This window comes from Rhineura floridana, chromosome 11 (genome assembly GCF_030035675.1).
Source record: "Rhineura floridana isolate rRhiFlo1 chromosome 11, rRhiFlo1.hap2, whole genome shotgun sequence".
Lineage (NCBI taxonomy): Eukaryota > Metazoa > Chordata > Lepidosauria > Squamata > Rhineuridae > Rhineura > Rhineura floridana.
In genome coordinates, this window is record NC_084490.1 from 68112891 (window position 1) to 68136120 (window position 23230).

Genomic DNA, 23230 nt, shown 5'->3' on the forward strand with positions numbered 1-23230 from the left:
TCCTACTAATGTATTTAAATAATGTTTTGGTGTTATTCATTACGGTTTTAGCAATGTACTCCTCAATTTCTTTTTAAGCATCCCTTATTGTCTGCGTGCATTTCTCTTGCCAAAGTTTTTGTTCCTTTTTGGCCTCCTCATTTGGACAAGACTTTTATTTTCTAAAGGAAGCCTTCTTGTCTTGAATAGCTTTGTTGACTCTGCTTGTTGGCCATACAGGCATCCTCTTGAACCTGATGGTACCTTCTTGATCTGTGGTATATATTCTGTATGAGCTTCTAATATTGTGGTTTTCAACAACTCCTGAGCATTTGGGAGAGATTTGATCCTCTTGATTTTGCCTTTTAACGTTTTTTACCAGTTCCCTCATTTTGGAGATGTTTCCTGTTTTGAAGTCAAATGTGACTGTGTTGGAATTCTTAGCAATCATCCATTTACGTATATATTGAATTTGATAGCACTACGGTCACTGTTCCCAAACAGTTCAACAATACTTCTATCTTGGTTCTGGGCACCACTTAATATTAAGTCCAATCTCACTGCCCCCCCCAAATGGATCCATGACTAACTGTTCGAAGGCACAGTAATTTGGGGTATGTAGAAACTTTACCTTTTTGTTGTGACTGGAACACGCACTTACCGAGTCTATGTGAGAATAATTGGAGACTCCTATTAGCACAGCATTTCTGCTTTTGGATGACTCCTTGATTTCATTATCCATTTCAAGATTGCCCTGAGCATTTTGATCAGGAGAATGCTAGCATGCCCCAAGTACTATATTACTATAGGAGCCTGGTATCACCACCCACAATAATTATGTGGAGTAGTCTGCCCCTTTTGGGATTTCTAGCTTGTTGGAATCTATATCCTCTTTGATGTACAGAGCTACACCACCTCCAGTACACGCTTCCCTGTTCTTCCTATAGAGACTGTATCCAGAGATAATCCCATCCCACTGGTTCTCTCCAAAGTCCCGTTGTTTAGTGTCACATCCAAATATAACTGCTATATTCATGTGGATCAATTACTGCTCCCCTTCACTCACTCACACACACGCACGCACACACACACACACCCCGTTAAGAAGACACCCTTGGTTTTCACCAATATAAGCTCTGTAGTTTCACTCTTTGAACCTTCCCGCCTCACCTGTGTGAGCAGACTTTACTTTGGCAGGTCTGAGTCAGACTTTCACTGTTTTCTTCTAAGGATACAGATATGGGATCCATCCCTATAGAGAAAGGTACAGAAAAATATTAGTCACGTCTCCATTTATGAATAAAAACATGTTTATCCCCTAATTCAACATGATTGATCAAGGTGAAGAGGACAGACTTCTGTAAACAAACTGCTTCTCTGGAAAAGTCTTCACCTAGCACCTGGGAATGCATTCTATGGTGGATTGGGATTGCAAGCAGAACAATTAACAGATGTTCAATACAGATTATATAGAAAGCACAGATAACCTTTGAGGCTCACATACTGATTCCAGCCCATCCACCATCCCCAACAAGGGATGATGGTCTCAAGAGAGTCAACAGCACTGCCCATCTAGGAGATCCCTGAACACTTCAGTGAACAAGAATTTCTGGATTCTGTGTTGGTCCTAGAAGTTGATTGCAAGTGACAAGTTGGCTCTGTGGAATGTTAGCTCTCTGTAAATCACAGTTTTTAAATCAGGAGCCTTGACAGCAAGTGAATTCTGCCACTCTTTCTTTGTTGGAGTTACACATACCCTCATTCTAACCAGAGATAATATTAACCAAGTTTCCTTGTAATCATGGTTTGCAAACCCACTTCAAATCATGGTATACAAGAGAATCATGTTGAGCTTTGGTGAAATGTCACATAAAACTATAAACTAATGAAAGGGCAAATCCACTCAAGGTGGAAGATGGGATGGAGATGGAATGCACATTCCTGAGGCTAGCTTCTGATTTGCAAACTATCATTTGCAAGAGTGCTAGCATTCCATCTGTGCCAGATCAAAATGGTATAGCTTCCATACAGAATTATATTTTTGTGCCTGCAGGTGGCTCCAAATGATAATTAAACAAGGATATAGTGGCAGTTTGTGTAACCTTGATCCTTAAAGCACATTTGCCAATACACAATTTTAGCTTTTAGTAACTTTATTCCCCCTGTATCTCATACACTGGAATTGGCAAAAATTTATTGCAGCCACTATAGTTGCTGCCTATGAAAAAGCTTTATCGCAGCTCTGCCACCTTAATAAATGAAAATATAGATTTCTTTTAAACACGCTGCAAAGATGGGAAATTATGGTAAGAAACATAAGTTCAAAAGGATGAAAATATGTTTATTATGTTTTATTAATACAAATGCTTCATATTTTAAAATATGTTTTAGGAAAATATTTGCTAGGCAAGATGAAAGTATGCCAAGAGTAAAACATTTTCACATGCACCAATGTATTTTCTCAAGTTTAAAGGATGGAAAAAAACAGCTGCTCTGGCTATAATTTCCCCATCTGGAATAAAATGAACTGAGGGGATATAGATGCTGAAATGGTTTATGAGATGGAGAAAAATGTGAATGATATTGGATGTGGTTAATTGAAAATAATCCTACATGGTACAATAAATTATTTTACCATCTGAGGTCTGCATATTTTAGTACTTTGCAAACCCAAAGAGATTTTAGTTTCATGTAAATAAAGAGGCATCATCTCAGAAAATCAGGATAATAATGGGGGAAGCTCCCAGAATTTTCTCATTATTAATGCTGTGTTTTGTACTTAAGCATTTTCTATACATTTTGCAAAAATATTTATCTTAGATATGGCCTTGCCTTTGCAGCATATCCTGTAAAAAAGCAGACAAAAAGTGAAAGATGCAAAGCAGTATGGGAGATCAAATGACTTTCTTTTCTGAGGGCGCAATCCAACTAGTATTTGAGCCAGGCTGGGGGGAGTTGGATGTGGCAGACCCCTGGCTGAACTGGCAGACTCCTGGAGCCGCTGGGCTCCACTGGCAGAAGCCCCTTGTCCCTGCTCAGCCTCAGTGCCGTTGGGACCCTGCCAGCTCAGACGGGGGTCTGCTGGGGAAGCCCAGACCAGCGGACAGAGACCTGGTGGAAGGTGGTGGAAGGCCCAAAAACGGGCATTCCGGGGCCATGGCAGAGGAGGAGCTGGGTGGGGACTTACATGTCATCCTCCTTGCATTCTGGGAGCTCCTGTGAGATCCATTCCAGATAAAATTTCCGCTGGCCAATAGACCAGTGGAGTAAAATAATTTCCATGGTGGTCATTGGGGAGCACTTACTCCCCAACAGGAGTATTCACAGAAGCTGGCTTTTGCTTTTCCAGCCCCCACATGTGGGTCCTGACTGAGCCAGCATTCAGCCAGCCTGGCAGCTCCTGAATGGGGAGTGGATGCTGCAGAGCTTCCGTCGCCACCTCCTCCTCTGCTTCCCCCCCTCCCGCTGGCTTCCCATGATTTGGATTGCTCTGCCTGTTATACACACTACCCCACAGTAGCTTGATTTCAGTGATGTATTTAATATACACCAAGTTTTAAAACAATATACATCTGAATTGTTATTGAATTTGAAGGTTTTAAAACATTTAACTCATTTCAAGAACACATAGTTCTTGCTGGTTACTGCTTAGATGAAACAGATTATCTTAACCCATTCCAATCTGGGTTCAGGCCTGGTTATGGGACTGAATTGGCCTTGGTCACCCTGATGGATGACCTTGATCAGGAGAAAGAAAGGGGGAGTGCGACCCTGTTACTCTTACTTGATCTCTCAGTGGCTTTTGATAACATTGACCATGGTATCCTTCTGGGCCGACTTGGTGAGATGGGTGGGCACTGTTTTACAGTGGTTCCAATCCTATACCCAAAGGTCATTTTCAGATAATAACATTGGGTGATTGTATTTCAGCCCCCTAGCAGTCGTGCTGTGGGGTGCCGCAGGGTACCATCTTGTCCCCCATGCTGTTTAACATCTATATGAAGCCCTTGGGAGCGGTCATCAGAAGATTTGGGGTGAGGTGTGAGCAGTATGCTGACGATACCCAGCTCTATTTCTCTGTAACATCTGAATCGGGAGAGGCCGTGAAAGCCCTGGACCGCTGCCTGGACTCGGTAGCAGGCTAGATGAGGGCCAATAAACTGAGTCTGAATCCTAACAAGATAAAGGTGCTGTGGATTGGTGGTTCCCGAGTTCAGATAATTGGTCAGTTGCCTGCTTTAGATGGTGTCATACTCCCTCTGAAAGAGCAGGTCCATAGTCTGGGGGTGCTCCTAGATCCATCTTTGTCGCTAGAGGCCAGATGACCTCAGTGGCTAGGAGTGCTTTTTATCAGCTTCAGCTGGTAAGACAGCTGCGGCCGTTTCTGGACTGGGATAGCCTGACCACTGTTGTCCATGCACTGGTAACCTCTAGGCTGGATTACTGTAATGTGCTCTATGTGGGGCTGCTCTTGAGGTTGGCCTTGAAGCTGTAGCTGGTGCAAAATGCGGCAGTGAGACTGCTCACTGGGGCAGGGTATCGCCAACAGGTCACCCCGCTGCTGAAATAATTGCACTGGCTGCCCATTTGCTACCAGGCCAAGTTCAAGGTTCTAGTCTTGGTGTACAAAGCCTATACAGCTTGGGGCCAGGATACCTGAAAGACCGTCTTATCCCTTATATACCTAGTCGATTACTGCACTCTGCAGGCGAGGGCCTCCTGCAGATACCATCCTATTAGGAGGCCCTTTCTGATAACATAGGAAATGGACCTTTAGTGTGATGGCACCTACCCTGTGGAATTCCCTACCCTTAAATATTAGACAGGCGCCATCTCTGTTATCTTTTTGGTGCCTAATGAAGACCTTCCTCTTTCAACAAGCCTTTTAAGTTGCAACCTTATCCCAGTCTGCATCTGTGTTGGAATTGCTTTTTAATGTTTTTAAACCTTAAAAACAACAAACAATATGTTTTAACCTTTTTAAAAATATATCTTGAAAGCTTTTTTAAAAAAGGTTTTGTCTTAATGTACTTTTAAGTCTTTTTTATGATATTTTAAAGTGTTTTTAGTGCTTTTGTTTTCCACTTGCTGGGAGGAAGGGTGGGATATAAATCAAATAATAAATAAACAAATAAATGAGGGAGGGAGGGAGGGAAACGGACCTTTAGTGTAGCGGCACCTACCCTGTGGAACTCCCTCCCCTTAAATATTAGACAGGCGCCATCTCTGTTATCTTTTCGGCACCTATTGAAGACCTTCTTCTTTCAACAAGCCTTTTAAGTTGAGACCTTATCCCAGACTGCTTCTGTGTTGGAATTGCTTTTTAATATGTTTTTAAACCTTTTTTAAAAAACAATATTTTTAACCTTTTTTTAAAGATGTCTTCAAAGCTTTTTTAAAGTTGTTTTGTTTTAATGTATTTTAAAGTCTGTTTTTATGATGTTTAAAAGTGTTTTTAATGCTTTTGTTTGCCACCCTGGGCTCCTGCTGGGAGGAAGAGCGGGATATAAATCAAACAATAAATAATAAATAAATAGTAAATAATAATGTAGAAAGGTGGTATATAAATTAAAAATGAAATGAAATTATTTTGCTTTTAATGTTTGATGGCATTTTACTGCCCCAGAAGCATATGTTGTACCCTATTTGCCACATTTGGTGGAAATCTGATTATGAAATCACTGGCAATGTTAAAACCTATAGAATGTTTTTGAGAAAAGAATAGCATGAAAGGGTGCTTCCAGATGGAGGCTTAGTAGTGCAAATGAACCATTCAGATATTGCAAATGGGTCACTGGCAACAGATTTTTTTAATTTACTGGATTTTCCACAGAAAGAGTAAATCCAGGTTAAACTATGTGGCCAGTGAATCTGAAACATTGCACAGAAAACATATGGAGCATAATCCAGCCAAAGTTAAAGTACTTATTGCTCTCAAAGAGAGAGCTAAAAATCTTAAATTTCTCTCACTAAAATCATGGTTTAAAAGTACTTCACTTTTTAGCTGGATTGGACTCACAGAATTTAATCCATCAATGAATAATTGTTTAATTTTTAACATGTATCCTTCTTAATTTGTGTTGTATTTCGTTTTGTTGTGCTTTCTGTTGTTTGTTTGTACATGTTTTTGTGATTTTTTACTATGATATATTGTATTTTATTTTGTTTGTTCACCGCCCTGAGAGCTATTCTGCTAAGGGCGGTATATAAATTGAAATAATAATAAATAATAAATAATAAAAATAATAATTAAATTCTTCAATTAAAAGAAATAATCAGGGCATTAGTAGAGAAATCTTTGTTTTATACAGTTAATGCTGCTGTATATAGTCCGTTATCCTTTTTCATCCCAATACTAAAAATCTTGCAACTATAAACTGTACAATTGAGTGATCATGAAAGGCTTCCTACCGGGCGGAAGTAACGAGTGGGGTACCACAGGGCTCGGTTCTGGGCCCAGTGCTCTTTAACATTTTTATTAATGACTTGGATGAGGCGGTACAAAGCATGCTTATCAAATTTGCAGATGATACAAAATTGGGGGGGCATAGCTAGTACCGTGGAAGACAGAAACAAAATTCAAAGGGACCTTGATAGGATGGAGCATTGGGCTGAAAACAACAGAATGAAATTCAACAGGGATAAATGCAAAGTTCTACACTTAGGAAAAAGAAACCAAATGCACAGTTATAAGATGGGGGATACTTCGCTCAGCAATACGACATGTGAGAAGGATCTTGGAATTGTCATTGATCACAAGCTGAATATGAGTCAACAGTGTGATACGGCTGCAAAAAAGGCAAATGCTATATTAGGCTGCATTAACAGAAGTATAGTTTCCAAATCGCATGAAGTACTAGTTCCCCTCTATTCAGCATTGGTTAGGCCTCATCTTGAATACCGCGTTCAGTTCTGGTCTCCGCACTTCAAGAAGGATGCAGACAAACTGGAACAGGTTCAGAGGAGGGCAACAAAGATGATCAGGGGACTGGAAGCCAAGCCCTAAGAGGAGAGACTGAAAGAACTGGGCATGTTTAGCCTGGAGAAGAGAAGACTGAGGGGAGATATGATAGCACTCTTCAAGTACATGAAAGGTTGTCACATAGAGGAGGGCCGGGATCTCTTCTCGATTGTCCCAGAGTGCAGGACACGGAATAATGGGCTCAAGTTGCAGGAGCCAGATTTCGACTGGACATCAGGAAAAACTTCCTAACTGTTAGAGCCATACGACAATGGAACCAATTACCTAGAGAGGTAGTGGGCTCTCCAACACTAGAGGCATTCAAGAGGCAGCTGGACTGCCATCTGTCGGGAATGCTTTGATTTGGATTCCTGCATTGAGCAGGGGGTTGGATTCGATGGCCTTGTAGGCCCCTTCCAACTCTACTATTCTATGATTCTATGATATCATGATAATAAATGAAACCCATGGCAGGACCCAAGAATTTATGAAGAAACCGTAATCTTATTCTTAATATTATATCAACTTGTGTCAAGGCTTATTTATTTCAGTAATACTGTTCATAAATACAGAAATTCCATTGATAATTTTTTTTGTTGTGGCTTCCACACAAGGAAAACAAAAGAAGCAATGCTCTGCACAACAACTAAGAATAAAACATTAGATTTAGCTTTTTGGAACCAGTTGCTCAAACAAAGGGGCATACATTATTAATATCAACTGCATACAGGCCAAGTAAAAATGGAAGATCGCTAGGAGAAGGTAAACATAGTTCAGCTGTAGATAAATAAGACATCAATAATGAGTTCAGAAAAGTAAAGGCCTGCTTTTGCAGCTAAGTGACATATCTGTTCAAAATATTAAAGACTTTCCAGAATTCCCCTTTGCTACTACATTTTTGTCTGCCCACATTCAGGCATGCTGAACTTGAACAAGTGAACAGGGATGTCACTTCAGCTTTCACACACTGTATCACTAGGTTACATGAGATAGTGCTGGAAGATGAGACCCCCAGGTCAGAAGGCATTCATTGAGCTACTGGGGAAGAACAAAGGACTAGCACGAGTAGCACTGCGACTAATGACGCAGCTGGGTCAAAGCCGAAAGGAAGCCCAGAGGCTGATGCGCACAGATGCGAAAGGAGAGTCCAGAGTTGTACGACGCACACAATAGGAACATGGAACGTGAGAAGAATGAACTAGGGAAAGTTAGAAATTGTCAAGCAAGAAATGGAGCGTATCAACATTACAATACTTGGTGTGAGTGAATTAAAATGGATGGGAATGGGACATTTTCAATCAGGCAACTACAAAATATTTTATGCAGGAAATGAGAAATCAAGAAGAAACGGGGTTGGTTTTGTAGTGAAAGTGGGGAACCCTTCCCCGTCTGCTCTCACTGTCCCGGGAATCAATCCCCAGCCTTGGGCAATTGATCCCAGTAAATCCTGGTTTGCCAAGGCTGTGCACGCTCACACCAACCCTGCAAGGTAGTAACTGCCACCACCCTTCAACTGGTTAGCTACTCTGGGGTGAAGGGAGCTCCAGAGCCCAGTTAAACACCAGAGCTTCTCAGAGCAAGAGTCTAAATATACTCCTTGCCCATTCTAAAGCCTCAGGTAAAACGTTTCTCTGTTACACAGTAGTTGTAGTCGAATGGCAAGGACTGAATTTAGGAAGTGACCCCTCTCTCTGGAATGAACACACGTTGGTTAAAGTAATTAAAGTTTATTAAAAAGAAAAATAAAAGCATAAAAATATTACAAAGAACAAAGAGGTGCACAAAAATAAGTTTTAGCAGCAAATTAAATCCTGTTACCATACACCCCCAAATGGGTAAGGTTTGGCCTTGATGGAACCAGGCCCCTTCTGCTGATAAGAAGGTGCAAAGCTAACTGTAAGCTGATACAGCTGTGTTGTAAAATCACCAAGTCACAGTGATGAGGGGGAACCAAATGTTTAACTGCTTGCTAGCAGGTTGACGAAAAGATGTCAAGGGGAAAAAAATCCCCACAAGGCTTTGGTGTTCAGCCATTTTAACTACAGGCCAGGGCAAGGCTGGCAAGTTGGCACGACAGCTTTAATAGTGAGAAGTGATGTAGCAAAAGCAATTAAGAGCTATAACGCAAGGTCTGAGTGAGTGATATCAATGAGATTAAATGGGAAACCTATTAACACAACCATTATCCAAATCTACACTCCAACAGCAAATGCAGAAGAAGAGGACTTGGAGAGATTTTACACAGAAGTACAAGAATAAATTGATCACACACCAAAACAAGATGTGTTGATAATCATGGGGGACTGGAATGCAAAAGTAGTGAACAGAGAGGAACTATGAATTGTGGGGAAATGGGGCTTAGGAGATAGAAATGAAGCAGGAGAAAGACTTATTGAATTCTCCTTGTTTCTTGCAAACACATTTTGTGAGCAACCAAAAATACAACTGTATGAAGATCAAATAAGGAACAGATTGCAGGCTTTCAACTTAGTTGACAGAGAACCAGAAGAACTATGGAGTGAAGTCAGAGACATGATCAGGGAAGAATGCAAAAAGACAATACCTCTAGTTAAAAAGAGAGAAAGACCTCAATGGATGACTGAAGAAACTCTTAAAATGGTTAAAGACAGAAGGAAAGCAAAAGCAAAAGGAGATAGAAACACGGTCAGAAGCCTAAATGCCACTATACCACGACTAGTACGTAGGGACAAAGAGAACTATTACAATAGTTATTGTATAGAAATAGAAGAGGACAACAAAAAGGGAAGAACAAGAGCCCTATTCCAAAAGATTACAGAAATGAAAGAGAAATTTAAACCAATAGTAGGGATGTTGAATAATCAACAGGGGAACACATTAACTGACTGAGATGAAATAAAAGGAAGATGGAAGCAATCCACTGAAGAACCTTATAAAAGAGATGCAAGGATAACAGATCATTCACGGAGGAACCATGAAGAACCAGAAATTTTAGAATGTGAGGTGAAAGCTGCTCTTAAAATACTTGGAAGAAACAAATCACCAGGAACAGACAGCTTACCAATAGAGTTGCTACAACCTACTGAGACTGAATCTGTCCAAATTTTGACATAAATTTGTCAAGAAATACGGAAAACTAAACAATGGTCCACAGACTGGAAGTGTTCAATATACATCCCAATTCCGAAGAAAGGGGATCCTAGGGAATGCAGTCGTTATCAAACTATTGCCTTAATATCCCGTGCAAGTAAAGTAATACTCAAGATTCTACAGTAAAGGCTCTTACCATATATGAAGCGAGAAATACCAGATGTCCAAGCTGGATTTAGAATGGGAAGAGGCACCAGAGATCATATCGCAAACGTATGTTGGATAATGGAACGGAGCAAGGAATTTCAGAAGGAAAGCCTTTCATTGTGTAGATCATGAAAAACTATGGAATGCTTTAAAAAAAATGGGGGTGCCACAACATCTGATTGTCCTATACTCACCCTATACTCTAGACAAGAGGCTACTGTAAGGACAGAATATGGAGAAATTGATTGGTTCCCAATTGGAAAGGGTGTGAGACAGGTATGTATTTTATCACCTATTTGTTTAATCTATATGCTGAACATATCACACAGAAAGCAGGATTGGACCAAGATGAAGGAGATGTGAAAAAATTGGAGAGAGAAATAACAATTTGAGATATGCATGTCAAGAATAGCTACGTTTGGCAAGCTAAAATGGTTCAACCAGAGGGGATTCTGGGAGCTAGTTGATCCCTGGGATACCCTACTGGAGAAGTCCAAGGCTTTAGTGCCAGACAGGCAATTTGCTGTTATCTCTTATCTACTTCCTGAGATCAAAGTCAGGGAGACTGGGTATTGCAGATCAGGATCGCTGGGTGTCTAGCTCCCCTTATCTTCAAAGAAAGTGATCACGGAAGGGGTGCCTAGGATGGCTAATTGGCCCCCTCCCTGTTGCCAGCTAACCCACATAAATACGGTGATCCTTCAGTTAGTTGTTCCCGTTCCCTATTTCCATCTGCCTTGACTTACCGACGATGCGGGTAAGCCATTGGGGAACCAGGCATTCAACTTGAAGTAAGTATAGCTAGGTTAGATCAGGTTTGTTGTATTCCTTTTGTCTGCTTGAATCTCTCACTATTATTATACCAATGTATCTCTAGTTAGCCCGGTTGAAGGCAATTAGCTTTAAAGGAAACAGATGCTGCTCTCTTTTTGTATGTACCTTTCTTTTCTTTTAAATAAACTACTCTTTTATTAATGGTGTGTATTGCTTGGAACTTATGACTCTAAAATCTAGTCCTTGATCACTGGTTGCTACTGACTACCGTTGGTTAATGTGGGTTAATGCTCTAGAGCAGAAGAAATAACAACAGGTCTGCTCTAGGATCTGTTAGCGCTCTGAGGTCCCTCTTCTCAGGGTAGGGAGCTAATAAAGGGGTGGTGGCAGTTCTACCATAAAACTAATCCCGGGAGAGGGAGAGTTTGCCTGGGAAGCAGTGTCCCAAGGGAATTGGGACTGTTCTGAGAAGCAAAGAACCCCCCTTGAGGTGCTGAGGTCAAGGGACCGCAGGGGGGTGATCTTTGACAATGCAGACGATACCATACTCTTAGCAGAAACCAGTAATTTGAAACGAATGTTGATGACAGTGAAAAAAGTGGATAAGAGAAGAGTCAACTCATTTGAAATGTGGTGTTGGAGGAGAGCTTTCCGCATACCATGGATTGCGAAAAAGACATAATAATTGGGTGAGAGAACAAATTAAACCAGAACTATCACTAGAAGCTAAAATGATGAAACTGAGGTTATCATACTTTGGACACATCATGAGAAGACATGATTCACTAAGAAAGACAATAATGCTGGGAAAAACAGAAGGGAGTAGAAAAAGAGGAAGACCAAACAAGAGATGGATTGATTCCATAAAGGAAGCCACAGACCTGAACTTACAAGATCTGAACAGGGTGGTTCATGACAGATGCTATTGGAGGCTGCTGATTCATAGGGTCGCCATAAGTCGTAATCGACTTGAAGGCACATAACAACATTACTAGGTTATGACAAAGTGGTTGGATCCACAATGCAAGTCTCCCATGTTGTGGAAAGGTTTCTAGCACACATGTTGAATGACTGTGAAATAGTATGGTACGGCAATTAGAGTATTAGAGTTGGACTTATTAGAGCTGACTTCAATTCCTCACTCAGGGCCTTGATGGCTACTTGGGTTGCCTTTGGCAAGTCACTACCTCTCAGCCTAACCTACGTCCCAGGATTGTTTCAAAGAGAACACAGTAGCTCTATCAAAGCCATGTTGAGTTACTTGCAGAAAGGGAGAGATGGAAACATGGTAATATGGGGGAAATTGGAATTGCTTAGAAGCTTAGCAGGAGTTATTCAATGAGAAGATCAGTTATGACAGCCGAGCTTTACTGAAAGATAACTTACCCATAAATACCAATTTCCCTCTGAACTGCACAGCTATAGAGAAGCGATGATGAGGCCCAACTAGCCAGTGCCCCATGTGAACAAGGCATGCCCTAGAATCATCTGCATTGGCAGATGTGCAGGATGCCCTTGGAAGACAAGTGAACAAATGTATAAAGTTTGAAGAGCATTGCACTGGCTGGTTAGGTGCATGCATAATTCTTGCCATATGCCTCTTGAGAATATAAGTAGAGCCCTGCTGGATTAGGCCAAAAAGGGCCCATCTAGTCCAGCATCAAGGTCAGATTAAAGTTGCTGGGGACCTGTGATAGTTCCCAAAGTTGGGCCTCCTTTCCTCCAAAAAGAAATACATGAAATGAGGTACCACAAAGTAAGTCTTGTGGTATCTTAAAGAATAACAAATTTGTTATGGTATAAGTATTTGTTGACTACAAAAAATATCCCAAGCCAACATTTTGCCAAGGTTGACAAAGCTGCTTGCTGTGGATATTGGCTACATGATCAAGATCCCCAGGGAAACTCAGTCGAGCAGCTAATCCAGCAGGGTTAAACTTATCACCAATTAACTGATGGACGGCGAGTTCAACCCTGCTTGGTGCAAGTTTGGCTGTATGAGGAACCTGTGCAATCACATGGGGAACTCAATCACACAGCCAATCCAGCCACATCCCTACCTGCCCCACAATTAACTTTGTATGTTAGGCAGGTGGACATGGTTTGAGGAAAATGGCCTCGTGGGTGAAATAGACGCCACAGTTAGGCACCTCAGCTGAATTGATCTGTGCTCATATAATTAAAGGAATCTCATTTCTGAACTGAAGAGACATACATTTAACAGGTCTGCTGAGCTTTACTCATCTCTGCTCTCAAATCTTATCTAAGGGCATATCTACACTACGAACTTAAATCTTTTTTAATAACACTTTAAACTGTTGTAGTCTCTCCCTATGAACCTGAAAATTGTGGCTTGGTACTGCTGCTAATAGATTCCCTAGTCCATTCCCCCTCTTACAGACAACAATTCACAGACATATCTGTGGAAAGAAGAATCACTGGTAAATCACTTTAAGTCTGTATACTAGAGGTTGCTAACCTTTTTTGGTCTGAGAGTCACATTCACCTTTGGCCAACGCTCCAGGGGCTGCTTGTCGGTGGTGGGTGTGGTCAAAAGTGGGTGTAGCCAGGGGCATGGCTTGCTCCCGAGCAAAATGGCTGTGTAGCTTTGAGCTCTCTGCCCCCAACACAGCAAATCTAAACTAAACCATCAAGCAGTGAACTTCACCATTTTCCATTCTGCTGTTGAGGATGAGAGCAGGCACTGATAAAAGATGAAATAGCATTGCAATTCCTACCACTAGCCTTGCTTCCGGATCCTTTGATCCCAACCTCTCCAGTGACAAGGGTACTATCATGGTGCGCAGAGGCACTCACAGTGATAAGTCCATGAAACTGACAAGTGGCTTGTCAAGAGACAGGGACAATGCAGTGCAGTACAATCTAATGTGAACAGCTCTCACAGAAGACCTGACAGCAGCCCTAACCCCAACTGATAAAATTTTTAAGGGCATTAGTTCTCAAATGCGAGATGTAACGCAAACAGCAAGTGCTGCGTTGACATGTGTCAAGAATCAATCTGTCATTGACAAGCTTAAAATGGCGACCAGGGAGCTGCAAATCAAGGTTGAGGAACAGCAAAATAATGAGTGTAGAGTTAACATTAGGATCAGAGGGATCCCTGAATCTGGTAACAGAGAGGGTACCACAGCAATAGTGCTGCAGTGGCTAAAGAACCTAGAACTTAAATGTAATCTCCAGCAATCTGACCTTGAAAAAGTTTACAGAGCGCCAGGCCAGGGAGTCAAAATGGCAGGAAGCCAAGAGGCCTTATTTTATGCTTTGAAAGATGCAGTGTAACAGAGGAAGTTTACCAGGCACTCCATGAAATTGGAGTACTCAAATATCAGGATAATGTAATTCAAATATACCAGGACCTATGTCCAGATACATTAAAATGAAGAGATCAATTTAAACCTATAATGGAAGCGCTGCACACAGCAAACCTTCAGTATCAATGGGAGTTACCCTTTAAGCTGATAGTTAGAGCTCGAGAAAAAACACTTATCACCTCAACGCTGAAAGAAGCTAAAGCTCTTCTGCATACTCCGCAAATAGGTCTCTCAGATAATGATATGATCACAGAGAGCAAGAGGCAGATTGGCAAGTGCAGAGAAAGAAAAAGAACAAGAAAGGGCAGGGATACAAAGAGCTACAGTGCCAAACTCAGGAGCAAGAGTCTATGACACTTTTGAGAATGAAGAGTGGTGCATCCTGTCTTCTCTACACATATGATACAGCAGTGTTGCCCTGAGCACTATGACTGCACCCTCAAAAATGAGCATCTAGACATTATGTTTCTACAGGAAAAACATCAGAAAAATGCAAGAACCAATATCATTAAACGTTCCTGGATTGGTGAGCAATACAGCGCATTTGGCTCTTCCAAGGCTAGCGGTGTGGCGATTCTCTTTGCAAAACAATGTCCTTTCATTGTTTCAGATGTTTGTAGTGACCCTAGAGGGCGCTATGTACTAGTTAAAGGGACAGTGGATGGAATTCAATTAATACTGGGCTCTATCTACTGCCCCAACAGAAATCAATTCTCTTTCATTTACTCATGAATGAAATGCTAGACGGAAGCACTAGAACCACTCATAACAAAACAGGAGCCTCGGCATTTCAGATGACTGTAAATAAGAACGACTTAACTGACATTTCGAGACAAGAGAACCCATCTGCAAGGAGATATTCACACTTCTCCTCCAGACGTAAGTCATATGCGAGGCTCAACCACTTCTTGGTCTTTACTTCCCTGAAGGAAGAAGCCCACAATGTAACAATATCTCAGTCTCAGACCATGCTGCAATATTACTTAATGTGCAATGCAGGGAGAAGAGTAAGACCACTCCAACTTGGAGGTTCCCAATTGCACTGCTGTATTGGAAAGAAATAAAGGACACACTTTTGAAAGACATCAGACAATTTCATCACAAATGATAACCAAGAGGTTCGTCAGGCTACCCTATGAGATGCTCTAAAAACTTTGTATTAAATAAGCATCTTCACTGAAGAAACAAAAAACTCAAGTGAGATTGCGTTTAGCTCAGGACGTTTCAAAGCTTGAGACGGAGCACAAACTCACAGGGTCATCTACAAGATCCTACAAGGTCTTGCTCACAAGGCAGGCTAAGCTCCAAGGTCTAGGCATTGACTATACTGTCAATGTGAATACTGCAATGATATATCTAAAAATACTACAAATTTGTCAATAAATGCTCTCAACTACCCGAGAATGCTCTCAAAAAATGGAAATCGCGGAACAGAGTTAACAAAATTATTGCTGCCAATGGACTCCCTCTTTACATGATGATAGGTTTCACTGACTCTTTTCAGCTATAAAAAACTTTATAAGACTGATAGGCTACCACTGGAAAGCATTAGGCAATGTATCCAGAGGGCATGCCTTAAATCTTTAAGCCAACAACACATAGAAGCCCCAATTACAGCTCTGAAAGTGCTCAAAGTCATCAAAACCTCAAAAGAGGAAAAGCTCCTGGCTTGGATGGCTTTGGATTTGAGATCGACAAGGCATTTAAAGAAGTGTTAATACCCAGGCTAGTAAGATTATTTAATGACATAATGCAAGGAGATGCAATGCCTGTGTCTTGGTCTGAAGCAAGGTTAATAGTCATAGCAAAGCCAGGCAAGGATCCAAGCCTGATGGAATCTTATCGTCCATTGTTCTTATCAATGAGGACACTAAGATTCTGTTGGCAGTTCTAGCGGCTCGGCTCAAAATTTTTACAGAAAACTATACATATTCAATGCAAAAAGGATTTGTACCAAAAATACAAATTGCAGATTCTATTTGGCGAGTCTTGAATTTGGTCTACAAAAGCATTAAAGATCAAAAGCCATTTACCTTGCTCTTACTTGATATCTACAAAGCCTTCGATAGTGTGGAGTGGCTCTTACTGTTGGAGTTGTTGAGGTCTCTAAACTTTAGACGGAGGGTTCTCAATGTCATCAATCCAATTTATTCAGGCTTTGATGCAAAAGTGTGAGTAAATGTTCTTGACTTGTCTGTTTCCACTCAGTAGGGGCACTAGACAGGGCTGTCCCTTATCTCCCATACTTTTCATTTTAGTAACGGAAACATTGGCAAATGTCATCAGAAAGGAAAAGGCAATTCAGGGAATTCAATCAGGTGGTGTACATCAAGTTATTAATAAGTTTACTAATGATACACTATTAATACTTAAACATCTTCTCACTGCACTCCATAGCTTGCAAACCATCTTTACAGATTTTAAAGAGGCAGCTGGTCTTGAGGTAAACTACATGATCATCAATGTTGTTTATAGGATGTATAAGAGTAGTTACAAATGCAATTTGGGTTGTGTGTAAAGCCAGTTGGGTTTAAATACCTTGGCGTTCTAGTGACTAAGGAACTAAAGCAGCCCAACAACAGCAATTTTTACTCATTACTAAGGGAACTTAGGCAAGACTTAAACAAATGGAGTAAATTGAATTTGTCTTGGCTTGGGAGGGTATCAACTGTTAAGATGACTCCTCTGCCTAAGCTCCTTTTCTTATTCCAAGTGCTCCCAATTCGGATTAACGAGGGAATCTTGTGTAAATGGCAACAAATCTTGAACAGGTTTATTAATGCTGGTAAACGTTCCAGAGTTGGTAGAGCTATAGCATATGCAGGGAAATAAGTGCTTGGTTTTGGTACATCCTCCCTCCAACATTACTATGATGCATGCCATCTCAAACTATTAATCCAAATAATAAAGTGAGATCCCACCATTGATTGGCTACCTCTTGAACTGGAAGCCAATTCACTTTACTATAGGGTTCTGCCATTTTTAAAACTCACTCCTCAACGAATGCAAAACATTGATAACCCTTTTTATAAAGGACTAACAGTTTGGAAAAGATGGGCTTGTCTATTACCGCACCATTATTCTCCGATGCTTCCTTTTCTGTATCACCCACTTTTTCAATCTGCAGATAAATTCCAGCAATTCAAAAATTGGGCACAGAAAGGTCTATGTAGGATAAAAGATCTGTTTAAAGACAGACGTTCTGTCCGATGTACAAATTAGGACACAGCTTGGTGAGAGACCTCCTATCTGGTTTCAGTTGACTCAAATATGGTACTTCAGTGCCCATATTAATGGTCTATCTCAGTCTTTCCCAACCAGTGTGCTTCCAGATGTTGTTGGACCACAACTCCCATCAGCCTCAGCCAGCATTGCCAATTGTCAGGAAAGATGGGAATTGTGGTCTAACAACATCTGGAGGCACACTGGTTGGGAAAGGCTGGTCTATCTGATTCACACAGAAGTCTGACTTTCTTTGAAAACTATTCCGTTAATTTGGACAAAAAATTAACAGGTATAATTTCCCTCTTTTATAAGATACTACTAGCAGATTCACTCCCAGCTCTGATGGGATTAAAGGCAAAATAGGAATATGTACAATGGCAACTAATGCCTCCCCTGAAAACTGTTTCAGCTGGAGTTAAAGAAACCATTCTGAAAGTCATATATAGGTGGCACTGTACCCCTGTCAAACTAAAACAAATATATCATGGTTTATCAGATGTATGTTGAAAGGGTTGCAATATGCGTGGTAGTTACTTTCATATATGATGGGATTGCCCCATAATTCAATCTTTTTTGGCAATGTGTACAAGAAATCTCAGCAGTGGTACAGCAACTAATTCTAACTAATCCTGGTTTGGCATTGCTCTCCTTATATCTGGATACCATGATCATTGTTAGCAACAAAGAGCTGATAGTGTTTATGTTGGCTGCAGCACATCCTGAGATCACGAAGCATTGGCATTATACTTCTCCCTGATGTGGAGAAAATAATCCTTGACCAAAGACCAAATAAAGAAAAGCAAATAAAATGGCTGGAAAAGAGAAATGGTTAACTTACCAAGAACTATTAGAAAATGTGCATGGAGAATATATAATGAAAGAGAGAGAACAACTAATAAAGGAAGGATATAGTTCACAATGGTTTGCCTATTTACAATTGTTAGATACAAAATGGACAAGAAAATGTATGGGTTTGAAATAAATAAATCTGATTTTGAAATAGGTTTGTGTACAAATGATGAATGTATAATTGCAAAAATGTATAAATTTTTATTGAAAATGGACATGGAAGAAGAACAAGTAAAAGAGTGTATGGTCAAGTGGGCAAAAAATTTTGGTTATAATTTACAAATGAATCAATGGGAAAATATATGGAAAAAAGGTTTGAAATTTACATTATGCTATAATCGTAAAGAATTTTTTTATAAAATGATGTATCGTTGGTATATGACTCCAGAAAAGTTGTCAAAAATGTATAGTAATGTTTCTAATGTATGTTGGAAATGTAAACAACAAGAAGGATCTTTTTATCATATGTGGTGGTCGTGTAAACAGGCAAAATTATTTTGGGCACAGATAGGTAGGATGATGCAAAAAATCTTAGATAAATATTCAGTCAAAGCCAGAATTTTTTTTATTGGGTTTTATGGATAAACAAAAGGAAAAGAAACATGGAAGAATAATATTATATATGATCACGGCAGCAAGATTATTATATGCACAAAAGTGGAAAATGGAATCGATACCAACAATGGAAGAATGGCTATTGAAATTAATGGACTTAGTTGAGATGGACAAATTAACATGCCTTCTCAGAGAAAAAATGACAGATACATTTCTTAAGGAATGGAAGCCTCTTTTGGACTTTTTGTTGAAAGAAAAAAATGAAATGATGATAATGGGATTTGACGATTAATTAAGATAGACTATGGAAAAAAGTGAATTTCGTATGTTTTAGGGGACAGGTTTGATATATATTATATACTTATAGCTGATCTGTAACAAATCGGAAGTCAAGTTCTTCTTTTTATTTTTGTTGTATTGTTTTTGTTGTATTTGTTTTATAAAAATTTGAATTAATAAAAATTATTACAAAAAAAAAGAAAAGCAAATAAAGTCAAGCTCTAATCAGACATGATATGATTCTAAAAAATATATATAGAAATGGTAGAAAAAATAGTCTTTGCTAATAACCAACAGAATTCACAATAATGCCCAATTTCAAATGCACATTCACTTTACTACACAGGGTGTGATATGAATTGTTGGCTCTATAGACAAAATATACACACACTCCCAATGGCAATAAAATGCAGAGGTGTACAAAGACAGAAATATAAAATGCAAAGGTAAAATGCACAACAAATCTCAAATACTGTGCCAAATATGCCAAAATATGCCAAAAGCGTTTCGACTTTATTTAAGTACAGCTTCTCTTTGTGCCTGGATTCAGGTCACACAATTCTTAAAAAATATGTAAAACAAAGATATATGAAAATGGTTTTTATTAAACTAAAATGTACCAATTCATACTAAAAATATACTAAAAATTAAAAATCAGGCTTACCATATAAACTATACTGCTGCTGCAGATATCATTTAAGAAAATAACTGCAACTCTTCTGTAAAGCAGCATGATCCTTATACTGGATGCTGAATCATTATATAAAAATATATTAACCAGCTTATTTTTGAGTGCGGACTTAGGACAGGAAGCATATGCATGCTGTATAAAAGTGAATATAAGAGAAGTTATTACAATTGGGCGAGTGTATTTTTCATGGATAATTGAGATAAATTCTGTTTTATATTCTTGCCTGAATTGGAATATAATCCTTAGTGGTCATGTTTACAGAGGCTTATATCATGCTGCTTTTTATTTTTATTATGAATTGCATTTTATGTTTCTGTACTTGAACACCTCTGCATTATATTGCCATTGGGAGCGTATGTATATTTTGTCTATAGAGCCAACAATTCATTTCACACCCTGTGTAGTAAAGTGCACGTGCATTTGAAATTGGGCATTATTGTGTATTCTGTCGGCTATTGGCCAAGACTATTTTTCCACTATTCATTTCTATATATTTTTTAAAATCATATCATGTCTGATTATACTTCTCCCTTCACAGTACAGGGCTGGTGGTCTAAGATACGGGAATTAGCACTAGCTGAGAAACTTACTTAAACAAATAAAATCAATAGTGGAGCACAACACCAAAGATACTTTTGTTGGTATATGGCACCCACTCACAAATTATGTAGCTGATCAGCATGGAGTAAAACCAGCAGAAATTCACAAATCATTTTGGTATGATCTCCTACCAAAAAAGTTATGGTCATAATTGCCCAGAACTGTTCTTGTTAGTTTTTGGAATACTTTACTTACCTGTAGTATCCTCTTGTTACATTCAAAATGTGCAAATTATGTAGTACATAGCAGCTTGTTGTTATGTCAACTATGTTTCTTATTTGTTTGTTTAAAAAAAGAAAAGAATTAAAATGGCATGATTTAAAAAAGTGGATTCAGCCATCCCACACTCTTGCATGTGCGTGTGCACGCACACAGCTCACCTTCTCAGATAATCCATGCTGATCAGGTGAGGGGGAGTATCACTCCATCTCTGCTCGTCAAACGATCAATCTGATGACTGAGGAGGGGGCATTTGCACCCTCCAAAACATTGTGCCTATTTCATTTTTTTCCCTTGTTGCCACCAAAAGGAAAATTGGTAAGGAGCTAGAAAAATTTGCTTGGGATCAGGATCAGGCCCCCAAATTAGAGGCTAGCCACCTCTGCTGTATTCCATTCATAGTTTCTTCAAGGAACTCCAAACAGCCTGTTGGAACCACAGCATACCTGATATATATTATTTGTATGACAATTCTCTGCTGGAGCATGCCAGAAAAATTAGTGATTTGTGTCATTACAAGTTTTACTGAAACCATCTTGCAATAAAAAGATAATGCATTTTTGCTTACCAACCTTCTGCTTTGATGATCATCACATTTTTCTCCAGGTCAATCAAGGGCTGCACAAGGCAGAGTTTTGGTTCCTGCTTTTGAGTAATGCAAACTCTGTTCTGATTTGTAACCATCCAGTTACGATCATAAAGCAAACCTTTGTTTCCGATGGGCCACTGCATAACCTGAGAGAAAAAATACCATCTCGCCCAGTCAACAACAGTCTTTAAATACAAAGAAATATTTCTTGAACAAACAAATGTACAACAATAACAACAATAAATGTGTTCTTTTCTGGAATCTTAAGACTTCTTCTGGAATAACCTGGTATTCGTGCAAGGACAGGCACCCAGACAGGATTTCCCAAGTTAGACAGAGAGTCTGCTAGCAAAAGTGACAAAGGGGACACTGGAGGTTTGGAAGTTTTGTGGGGGACTCAGCAGACTCCAGAAAATTCTGATGAGACTCTCTCGAGTTTCAGGGTTCTAAGACAGTTATAGTCTTCAAAACAAAGGACAGAACAGAGTAAGAGGGCCCTGGAATGGTGTTTTCCAGATGCACAAAAAAAGTCTCTTTTTACTGCTTAATAAAGGGGTTGGGTGTTGGACTACGACCTGGGAGACCAGGGTTTGAATCTCCACATAGCCATGAAGCTCACTGGGTGACCTTGGGCCAGTCACTGCCTCTCAGCCTCATGAAAACCCTATTCATAGGGTGGTCATAAGTCGGAATCAACTTGAAGGCAGTACATTTACATTTTAGAATGACTTTAAACTACTTGTAAAGGATGCTCTAAATTTCAGGGGTCTCCATAGCCAATTGATAAGTGATATAGTGTTGCTGTGATATAAGATCAGGAACTGGAAGGATTGAGCATTAACAATCTAAGGAGGTCCCACTAGTATACAGAGGGTGGAGATACTAACTTCTTCGCTTCAGCAGAGGGTTTCAGTGGGAAATTTCAAGTGCACTTTCTCCTAAGCTTCCTAGCTCTCATCAGCTATTCTTCCCAGACAGTGGAAACTTTTGAGCCAAGATGTAAGTGTGTGGAACACAAAATGGGAGGCAGCTGATGTTCTCTGGCAGTGGCAAATCATTTTCTTGATTTTAGTCTTTCCAGGCCTTTGCTTCTAAAATTGCACTTTTATTTATTTATCTGAAACATTTATATCACACTTACTTGCAAATGCCTCAAGGTGGCTTATAAGAACAAACAATAACAAAATCATAAAAATACTGCCAATGGCAAATAAAAGGAGAAATAACTAGCAGGCAAACTTTCCAACCGTTGTTTAACATCTTACCCTCTGCAGATTTTTGCACATAAAAAAAAAAGGACCAGAATTGTCAGGACAAGAATGCTAAGGGTGTCAAGTAGGAAGCATTCCTACACCGGTTCTTCTAAAAATGAGTAAGAGCTATGGGACAGCAAAAGGGTGATAAATAAGAACTTCCCCACTGATTGTGCCCCAAGGCTTCTTGTTTACAAACCATTGCCTAGCAGTGATTTATTATTGTTGCTATTTATATTGTACAAGTTTAAACTGAACATAGTTAAAGCCACACTAACCTATCTTCAGATCCAAAGATTACAATTTTATAATGAATATGACAGATTTTAAATTGTACAAGTTTAAACTGAAACACACCTAAAGCCACACTAATCTGACTTCAAATCCAAAGATTACAATTTTATGATAAATATGACAGAAATCCTAATAAGAGACGTTTTTACATATTCATATATGCATGGGTTTGAGGACAAAACATGTTACATGTAGTTTCAAGATTGCTTTGCGAATGGCTGATTGTTGTTTTTAATGCAAAGCAGACACAGATGGCTTCAGTTTAAGCAGAACAATACCATGCTTAACCCTTTTCCCTCTGAGGAGCCCCCCAAAACTGTAGTCCCTGTATTTTTCCCCTCAGGAAGAGAAGTA

At 39.7% G+C, this 23230-nt stretch overlaps 1 protein-coding gene across 4 annotated transcripts in view; it reads right to left on the bottom strand.

Annotated features, from left to right (window-relative positions):
• Nucleotides 1–23230, bottom strand: part of MOCOS (molybdenum cofactor sulfurase) — a 232946-nt gene that overhangs the window by 61049 nt on the left and 148667 nt on the right. For all 4 annotated transcript variants that reach the window (XM_061589658.1, XM_061589656.1, XM_061589657.1 and 1 more), the window contains exons 9-10: nt 21313–21475; nt 1150–1231 (exon numbers count right to left, since the gene is read on the bottom strand). In XM_061589658.1, coding sequence (XP_061445642.1) covers nt 1150–1231; nt 21313–21475 — 245 coding nt within the window. The remainder of the gene's footprint in view (nt 1–1149; nt 1232–21312; nt 21476–23230) is intronic.